The 9,215-nt window shown below is 43.2% G+C and overlaps 1 protein-coding gene across 1 annotated transcript; it reads right to left on the bottom strand.

Annotated features, from left to right (window-relative positions):
• Positions 1–1,140: 1,140 nt before the first annotated feature.
• LOC111669553 (cationic amino acid transporter 2-like) lies at positions 1,141–8,969 on the bottom strand. The gene is made up of 12 exons (XM_023425914.2): positions 8,959–8,969; positions 8,472–8,842; positions 7,432–7,587; positions 7,170–7,335; positions 5,822–5,958; positions 5,479–5,701; positions 4,946–5,082; positions 3,870–3,972; positions 3,592–3,716; positions 2,769–2,935; positions 2,293–2,401; positions 1,141–1,566 (listed from the first exon to the last, which is right to left on the bottom strand). The coding sequence occupies exons 1-12, from the start codon at positions 8,967–8,969 to the stop codon at positions 1,445–1,447; spliced, it is 1,827 nt and encodes a 608-aa protein (XP_023281682.1). The 3' UTR covers positions 1,141–1,444.
• Between the last annotated feature and the right edge of the window lie 246 nt (positions 8,970–9,215).

Genomic DNA, 9,215 nt, shown 5'->3' with positions numbered 1-9,215 from the left:
TGTGTGTGCGTCGAGGGAACGTGGAGTGTGTTCGCGACCGTGCTCTGATAGTATGTCACAGTGAATTAGCCTCCGCGTGGCATCCGCCTGGCACACACCGCTGCCTGCCCCCTGCCCACCACCCCACATATGTGCCCAAGATTAGAATTAATAACCAGCGCTGCCAATCATACTTTAATCACAATAACTCTGCATTTAGGGGGCACAGCGAGGTCGCAGGCATCTGGCCCTCAGGATGGCCAATCTTGAGATGCTAATAGGGCGTGTGTGTGTGTGTGTGTGTGTGTGTGTGTCTCCCTGACGGACTCATTTTCAGCATTGGTGGTGGCAGCTGCTCAGGTGAGCCACAGAGACTGACAGGAGGGGAACAGGATGAAAAAAAAAGTGTAGGACAACCACCAGCTGCGGGGAAAAACATACAAGTTAGATGTGTGTGTGTGTGTGTGACATGCCTGTGTGTGTGTGTGTGTGTGTGTGTGTGTGTGTGTGTGTGTGTGTGTGTGTGTGTGTACGTGTACATGCCTGTGACCTGAAGCAAAGTCTCAGTGTGCATCCGTCCTTACATTAAAGGCCACAAACAGACTGAACAGAACAGAACATAAAATGCCATCCCTTCATTTGATCCTTATAGACATTTGAGTTAAACTGTCATAATTAGTGAAAGAATTTGAGAGTTATGGCCAAAAACATGTTTTGTAAGGTCACAGTGACCTTTGACATTTGACCACCAAAATCTATACAATTCATCCTTAGGCCAAGTGAATGTTTGTGCCAAACTTTAATTAATTACAGACTGACGGACCGTTGTGCTGGTCCCAATCTGGGCGGTGCCGGATCTGGCACAAATTTAAACTTGAATTACCTTCTCGTGGTTGACTGCCCACACCACTCAGACTAGTTTCAGGTCACATCCTTGTTTTTACAGGAATATGTATCGCGTTCACGAGAATGGGATTGACGGGTTTATGTATGTGCGTACTGACGGATGGACAACCGGAAATCATAATGCCTCCGTCCCTGGCTGTAGTTGGTGCCGAGGCATAGAAGAAAATAAAAACACTTCAACTAATATCCATTCAAGTGATATTTATTATATAAATATATTTATTTGTTAAACCAATTTATTAAACGTATTCTCATTCAACATTACAGATCAATTTTAAAATTTCTGTCATTGTCTATTTTCTGACAAACAGCAATATCCATGACTTCAGTCTTGAATGACTGATCAAGCCACAATGGATAAAATGACTTAAGATATTTATAAGTTACAGTGTATGTATTTTTAGGTACAACACATACTTCTGTTTGTTAGCATAAAAACATGACGGGAGACTTCAGTTCAATCCCACTTTGGCTGAGTGCTGAATAAAACAAGACATGTTCTGTGGCCAGCTTAACTTGGAAGTGGACAGTGACACATCACACTAACCAATACACAACATCAAGCAGCAGAATCCACCACACGGTTATTTCCTGTAGCAATATTCAGCAGAGCGCGAGCCTCTTTGAGTCTCTGTTGTTGGACACTGTGACGAACCCCGTAGCCAAAGTAGATGATCATGCCTGAGCACAGAGATGAGATTTAAAATGTTGCCTTTCTTAATCCAGATTCCTCCATCATGCACACGTGATGAGAGCTGAGGGCTGGCAATATTATATTATATTTTTCAACAAATGCCATGAAAAGACCAAACCAACAATGAACTGTTAAATGATTCAGAATTGTATCATCTTACAATAATAGTATCATTTTCAAAGAGTGGAGTATTTGAACAATATGTATAATTAAAATCAAACAGGTTAGATAGACTACAGGGGAAATTTCAGTTTTTCCTTTTTAATAAATTTGCAAAAAGAATTCTAACTCTCATTATGAGGTATTGATTGTAGATTGATAAGGAAAACAATGAAGGGGGTCTGAAGGCTTTCTGGATGCAGTGTCTGAAGTTCTGCTGGCCCAAACAATCACTAGAGCACCACATGTGGATTAATCCACTCCTGAAAATAGTCCCTAACAAAGACTGTACATTACTTCCTCCTGTTTAAGTAATGTTTGTAATAAACTACATTGTTAACAGTTAAAAAAAAAAAAAAAAAAAAAGTAGAGGAGTCAAGGTATTGAAATGCAGACTAATACATTGCTGGTGATGGTCTTTACATGGGAAGAAAATAAGCAAAGTATAAAATGACATCAACATCATTCTTTAAAAAAAAGGACTGAAAGTGTACAAGATTCCACACCAAGCTGGTTATCAAGAGTAGTTAAAAGCTGTATGTATGTATTCTTACCCACGGCCATCCATACAGCGTAGCTGATCCATGTTTCTCCTCCCAGCTGAACCATCAGGTAGGTGTTAATGAAGACACTTAAAACAGGAATCACAGGTAGACAGGGCACCTGAAATAATAATTAAAAAGAATCATTGGTTCTGCACTTTTACAAAAGTAATTAATGCATCTTTTAAATGTTACTGTTATTTAAGTTCCTTGCAGAATTTTGAGAGAGGGTCTCAAAGTTAGTGACAAGCTGAAAGCTACACACCACAGCACTGTCATTCAGTGGGGTTTAACCTGGGTTGACCAGCCTTTAATGGGCACATCACATATGCTCTGCAAACCCTGAGTGTCCTTCAACAGCCCCTTAGTCAGGCCCACTAACTGACCCGCCAAACAACATGTCGGAGCTGTGAAGTTGCAAATCCTCAATCTGCGTGAAATATTGCATATAGAGCCGAGTGCCCCCCACCATCACCCCTCCTGTTTACCATGAAAGCAGCTTTAGCGCTGCTCTGTGGCTGTCTCCAGATAACAACAACAGCGAGGACCAGAGTCAGCATGAGGACAGCGGAGAGCAGGACGCTCCACAGCTCTCTCCTGCGGAGGGAATCCACGCCTTCGGACAACAGCGCGCTTAAAACGATCACCAGGAACACTGGAACGGAAGCACAGACTTCAGGAAAAACTTTCTTGAAATTCAAGGTTTCATTTGTAAATCAAATAAAAAGATAAGCAAAATGTTTGTGTGTGCAAGTATCTCTGGAAGGTAGCACTTTTAGCACATCTGGCCACTCCTGGGCAAACACACATTGTTGATTTTTTGCAGTGAACAGAATTAAATATAACAAGCAGACTGAATTGTTAATGCACTTTTGATTCTTGTATTTCTTTTGTGTAAATGTAAATGAAATACTGAAAGGGCTTCTGTGGGTTTTCCTGATTTGGTTTTCTTTCATTTACATTCTTTGTGCCAGGAAGCAAAGCCAATGGCGATCGGCTGATTGCACTTTTGAGGATGTTAGACTCAGTCAGTCAGTCAGTCAGTCAGTCAGTCAGTCATGGGCTGCCCCTGCCGCTGTAGTCCAGCCAAAAAAAGAAAAGAAAGGAAAAAAAAAAAAAATGCAATTTGCCCAGGGGTGGCAAAAGCGTTATACATAAACCACACAAGTGTATTCTCATAAATAGTTTTAGTGTTAACAAGAAATGCCAGTGTGTAAACTTTCCACCATACTGAATGATCATCAAGGGCAACAAGTCACAGCAGCGCAAAAGGTGAAAAAAGGAAACCGGCGACAGTGAAGGATTATTCACAAATCACGATGATGACTGTGTTGACATTTTTAGATGTGCGGCGAGTGGGTCGAAACGGAGGCTTCAACAATCCCATCACTGTAAACGGCTCTGGTCTGTGGACAAAACCGCTGTCTTCTTTGTACCTGGGAGGAAAAACAAAACAACAGCTGAGGTCGAACTTTAACACGACTCCGTTGGCAGAATAGATTGATCCTTTCAGTCTAGAATTTGCTTAAATTTCTGGCTCTTTTACTGACCAGATTTGGTTTACATGTCTTTAAACCAAGTGTACGTACCTTAATATGAGAATACACACTGCAACAAGAGTGTAGGCGAAGATGGTCCCAATCGAGCTCAGGTCAACCAGCGCTTTTAGGTCAAATAACAGAACCATGAAAGCTGCAAAAACATTTAAATACATGAATAAACAAGCGTCTGCGGTGAATCTGAACTGAGCCCCCCCTTGGACTTACTTTGTCTCAGGGAGGGTGGGGGGATTCTAACATTATGCCTGCTGGTCAGAGATGTCTTCTTATTTTAAAGTGGGTCTAAATGAAGAGCTGCTAGTAGCATTTCTTTCGAATTTGTCAGCTCATTGTGAAATTTGAGTTGATGTAAGAAATCGAAATGTTTCTGCTAACCTGGAAATATACCAACACCTACATATAGGCCTGTTTGGGAAGCAGTATGAGGACAAATTGGAAGCATCAGGATCAGCTGAAATGGGCTGTAACATCAGTAAACTCAGCTGGTGTTTTATCTGTTCAGCCCACATTTGTGTGAACTGGTGACATTAATGTATGCTGAATTACCTACTGGCAGCTCCTGTTTGAAATGTACCCAATATATGTACAGACCACTGTCAGTGGATTTAAAATGTGATGATTCTCAGGCATCTTCTCTGACACATCTCATGGTGAGATTTACAGTGGGGTCCAAAAGTCTGAGACCACTTTCCCATTAAAGAGAATAAGACCATTTGCCAATGCAGACCTTTCCATTTGGTGTCCCTTTGATATGCTCCATTGTTCATGTGTGTGTCACATTGAACATGACATCGCGATAGCTTCATGCATCATCGCTATAGTAACGACAAAGTAACTGCCTCCGTCTCCTCTTGGACTGAAAAGCTACACTTAGCGCTTAACGGCTTTGTGAGGTACACCTACATCAAGACCTTAGGAGGTTTAGATTTAGGGTTTACAGAGCCCTTCTTTTTAGGAGTTTCTCCTAATTCTGCCAGTTATGAGCCTCTGTAACTTTAGGATGTGAATACAGCCCCTGATCTTCAGAAAGTTGATATGGCATATTGCCGCGATATTGCCAGATAATGTTTAGATGAGATTATCTGTGTTTAGTGCAGCAGCCTCACCGGCCACAGCTCCTGAGGACAGCGTGGCTAAGACAGGACTCTGCCTGGAGCTCATGTAGCGAAGAGGCTTGAAGAGCAGGCCATCTCTGGCCATAGCAAACAGCACCCGAGGCATTGGAAACATCACTCCCAGGAGACTGTGGAAGACACCATCAGTTTAATATATTAAGTTGATTTCAGCTGGTCATTTCTGTCAAGCAATCAGTGGATTCTAGAAATACAGTTTAATCATTTTACCAGTGATTCTTCATCTTAGCAATAGCTAGGCAATATTCAGCTGTTTGTGATAACAGATGGCTGTTCACATTAAACTACAACTTTCTCAGCCATTTACAACAATTTTACACAAACAATGCAGACTGTATTTCCTGTAATATCCTCGTTCTCTGTCCGCTCTGACCCAACTTTCCTCCCAGGGGTCAAACAGTACTAAAACACTACTCCTCTGCCAGAATCTCCCTGTTTTTGTCCGAACAGTTCATTTTACCCTCTCACAAAGCCCCACCTGTAGGACTACAGATCTGTAGGACTACCTTGTTGAGAGTGCGCAGAGAGATCCCACGGCCACTGCGTACTTTGCAGGCTCCCAGCCAACGTATTCAAATGCTACAGGTAGAGGACTGTGAGAGTCCAGCAGGTAGTAGGGCATCATGAGTGTCAGAGCGGCCGACACGCCAAAGTAGGCCAAGAAGCAGATTAGCAGGGATGCTGCGATCCCCAGAGGTATGGCCTTCTGGGGGTTCTGCACCTCCTCACCTGAAAGAGCAGGTCAAGAGCATTAGACTCCCTGAACTCCAAGTACGGTTCCAGATCACACCCTGCTTTTAAGTCATTTAAGAAAACACACTGTACCCTCACTTTAATGAACAGCAGTACCTGTTGTGGCGATGCAGTCGAAGCCGACAAAGGCGTAGAAACATGTTGCTGCTCCAGCCAAAGTCCCATCAAAACTAAAGGGGAAGAAGCCGCCAACACCAAAGTCAGCAGTTTCATTTTGTGCTGATGTCAAGTTCCTTTACGAAGAAAAGAAATGAATCAGCTGCTGTCATTCAGAGTGTCAATTCTCATGTTTCCATTACAGACGTTTTACCTGAAAAGGTTTTCAGTCACACTGTCACAGAATTTTATTTGCTGTAGTGTTGACATATCTGCATCTGAGAATGTAGCCTGTAAATTCACTTTGTTTAAAACATGAAAAAATAAACAGCAATTTGTCTCTTCAGAAACAATATGTTCATTATTTCAAATAATATAGTTGTGTGGTTGTTTGTTAGTTTGCAGTGCAGAGTAAGGGCCAAATCCTGTCCACGTGTAGCTGAGATTAATGCTACAGTCAGTGATATGATATGATGCAGGTTGTTTTAAGATTCCATGTTACATTCTGTTTGAATATGAGTTGCTATAATTCAACAGGTTGTGCTGTAAATTATGTTGGCGTTTGAAAACACTGTTGCCTGTGCAGCTTTTAACTTGCACCAGCTTCTCTAAAAAGGTCTCAGCACGGCCCGGCTGCTCAAGACCAGGTCTTCCGGACCTCAGTCATCTTTCTGAGAAGATTATGAAACCTGACAGCAGTGGGAGTCATCTAGACCATGTGGTAGAAATGGGTAAACTCCGCAGAGCAAACACGGCTGCCCAACCCGGGGGGGGGGGGTCAGCCCTATGTTCCCACATTTCTTAGAACTTTTTTTTCCACTGAAATTTTTGAGAATTAGGGTTAAGATTAGGGCTGTGGGAATATAGGATTAGGGCTGTGGGAATATAGGATTAGGGCTGTGGGAATATAGGATTAGGGCTGTGGGAATATAGGATTAGGGCTGTGGGAATATAGGGTTAGGGCTGTGGGAATATAGGATTAGGGCTGTGGGAATATAGGATTAGGGCTGTAGGAATATAGGATTAGGGCTGTGGGAACATAGACACGCTCCCCCTGACAGCGCATACAAACAGCAAATTTAGCACAGCAGCAAGCTGATAAGAACAGGTATGTGCTAATATGTTTTACCACCTGTATTTACCTGTGTGCAAAATAGTGAAATAGTGCATTGTGTCAAATTGTCTGGTGTTGCATGTGTTCATACCAGTTGTTGCCCGACCATTGTTTCCACCTTTAAGCGCCACTCGAGGCCTTTTGCTTTCTTACGTGAATTAGTTGTGCCGACTCTTTAAATATGTAACTGAATGAAGATCATTTGAAAGACGAATTAGCATGAATGTTACTTACTCCGTTTGTCGAGTGGCGTTCAGGATCGTCTCCTGACTGATGCGCCAGTTGTTGATGTCTCCTTTAATGAAGCCCGAGATGATGATAAAAAACAAAATGGCTACATTCACTGCAGTAAAAACCGTGTTCAGGACCGCCGACTCCTTCACTCCATATGCAAGTATCACTGAAAATAAAGAAAAAGGTCTAGAACTGTGAATGAAGTTCAGCTTGAAGAATATCTGGTTGTATTATAACTTTCACACAAAGTTAAAAATATTACCTGCAATTAACATAATGAGCCCGGCAGCAAAGAAGTCTGGGTATGGAGCCAAGCCAGGTGAGTCCATGGGTGTATGTTCAGTCAGAGTTTTTGCAATAATGTTGTCAATCAGGTCGTCAAAGGTCCCGGTCCAGGCCTTCGCTACACTCGACGTTCCTGAGGAGAACAAACATACAGACATTTGGATTCAGAGTGGAAAAATTGTACTAATTTGAAAGTTTTGTAAACTCATTTTACTCAGTTAAAATTACTTGCTCTAAAAATGGACTTAGTTTAGTCAGTTGAAATGTTCTCCAAGTAAATGTTACTGCATTACATTTTTTAAAATGGGGAAGGGGAGGATTATATGGTGATAATGTTGTTACAGAACCATTAAATGGACTGTATGTGATTTCTGCCGCTAAGAGACTCCCAATCACTACAATAACAAAAGATGGTATTTGGTGACATTTGCAAAGTAGCACGGGATCATGGGAGTTGTGGTCTGCACCACCATGACCATCATTCTAGTCAGATTGCTTGGTTTGGTCTTCTTCAGTGTCAATCACATCGTCACTACTGGAATTATCCACAGAGGTTCTCCTCTTGTCCAAAACCAACAGACCAGGGGATTAAAACCAGTAGAAATAATCTCAGCTGACATTGGGCAGGAGGCAGGCAACACCCACATCTGCATCACAGGGCTGAAACATGGAGACAAAGAACCATACCAGTGCCCCCAACCAGAGATAACCACTGCACCACCACGACTTTAGGTACTTTGGTCTGTACTAGATTCAATCTTCAAATGTTAAAATGTCAAATATTATAAATAACACGGCCACCGTCACCACCCACAGCATTTGGGCCAGTGCCATGACCATCCCTGTGGCACAGGACTGGGTCATTCCACACTGGACCATTGATTTACTGAACTGACAAATACTATATATCTCATATCATTGACATAAATGCATAGTTCATCTTTGGGCCATTGCTGAAATCAGGGGGAAAGCTGGGCACTCGTGGAAACTAAAGTCACTCTCACCTACATCACTTACCAATAACATAGGACAGCAGCAGGTTCCAGCCGGTCACAAATGCCCACACCTCTCCTACAGTCACGTAGCTGTAGAGGTAAGCTGAGCCCGTCTTGGGGACACGGGCTCCAAATTCTGCGTAGCACAGACCTGCAAAGGCAGAAGCCACCGCTGCCACCAGGAAGGAGATGATGATGCTGGGGCCGGCCACTTCCCTGGCCACCTCTCCCGACAGCACATAAACACCGGCTCCCAGCGTGCTCCCGACACCCAGACCCACCAGGTCCAAGGTGGTCAGGCATCGGCAGAAGCTGGAGTCGCCCCCCTCTGGCTCCAGAGGCTTCTTGAGGGTCAGGGTCCGAATGAACCCTAACACTTTGGCGCAGGATAATCTGAAATAAGCAGCATGGTCATTCCATCACATTAGAACCTGTACACTTTACGGACTACATGGTGTAGACCAAAGCTCTAAACAAAGTAATGTGATGCTGATGAGGACAGACATTACCTGCGAGCCATTTCCAAGTCAGTGTGTTCAGACTGCTGTTAACATAGGGAAACTGAAAGCAGCACAGGTTCACTGCTGCATGGAAAAGCAGCTTCTCCCTGCAGCAGGCAGCAGACTGCCCCAGCCCTGCTGCCTGCTGCAGGTGCAATCAATTTAGGCAATCAGTGCAATGAGGTGAGGCCTCCTGACTCACATCAGCTTCTTCTTCCTCTACAGCTCATTGTGTGTTTTCCACAGTAATTCTGTTGGCATTTATC

The sequence above is a fragment of the Seriola lalandi genome, unplaced genomic scaffold (assembly GCF_002814215.2).
Source record: "Seriola lalandi dorsalis isolate HSWRI2012SDOR001 ecotype SW California unplaced genomic scaffold, Sedor1 jcf7180002054795, whole genome shotgun sequence".
In the NCBI taxonomy this organism is placed as follows: Eukaryota; Metazoa; Chordata; class Actinopteri; order Carangiformes; family Carangidae; genus Seriola; species Seriola lalandi.
Note: the sequence above shows the minus strand (reverse complement) of the source record. Positions and strands in the feature narration are given on the sequence as shown.

Excerpts from the sequence above, each read along its gene's own strand:
- LOC111669553 (XM_023425914.2), bottom strand. Across the intron at positions 5,959-7,169 it reads AACGCCACTCGACAAACGGA|GAACTTGACATCAGCACAAA; the intron begins GTAAGTAACATT and ends TTCTTCGTAAAG. Across the intron at positions 1,567-2,292 it reads CGCTGTATGGATGGCCGTGG|GCATGATCATCTACTTTGGC; the intron begins GTAAGAATACAT and ends CTCTGTGCTCAG.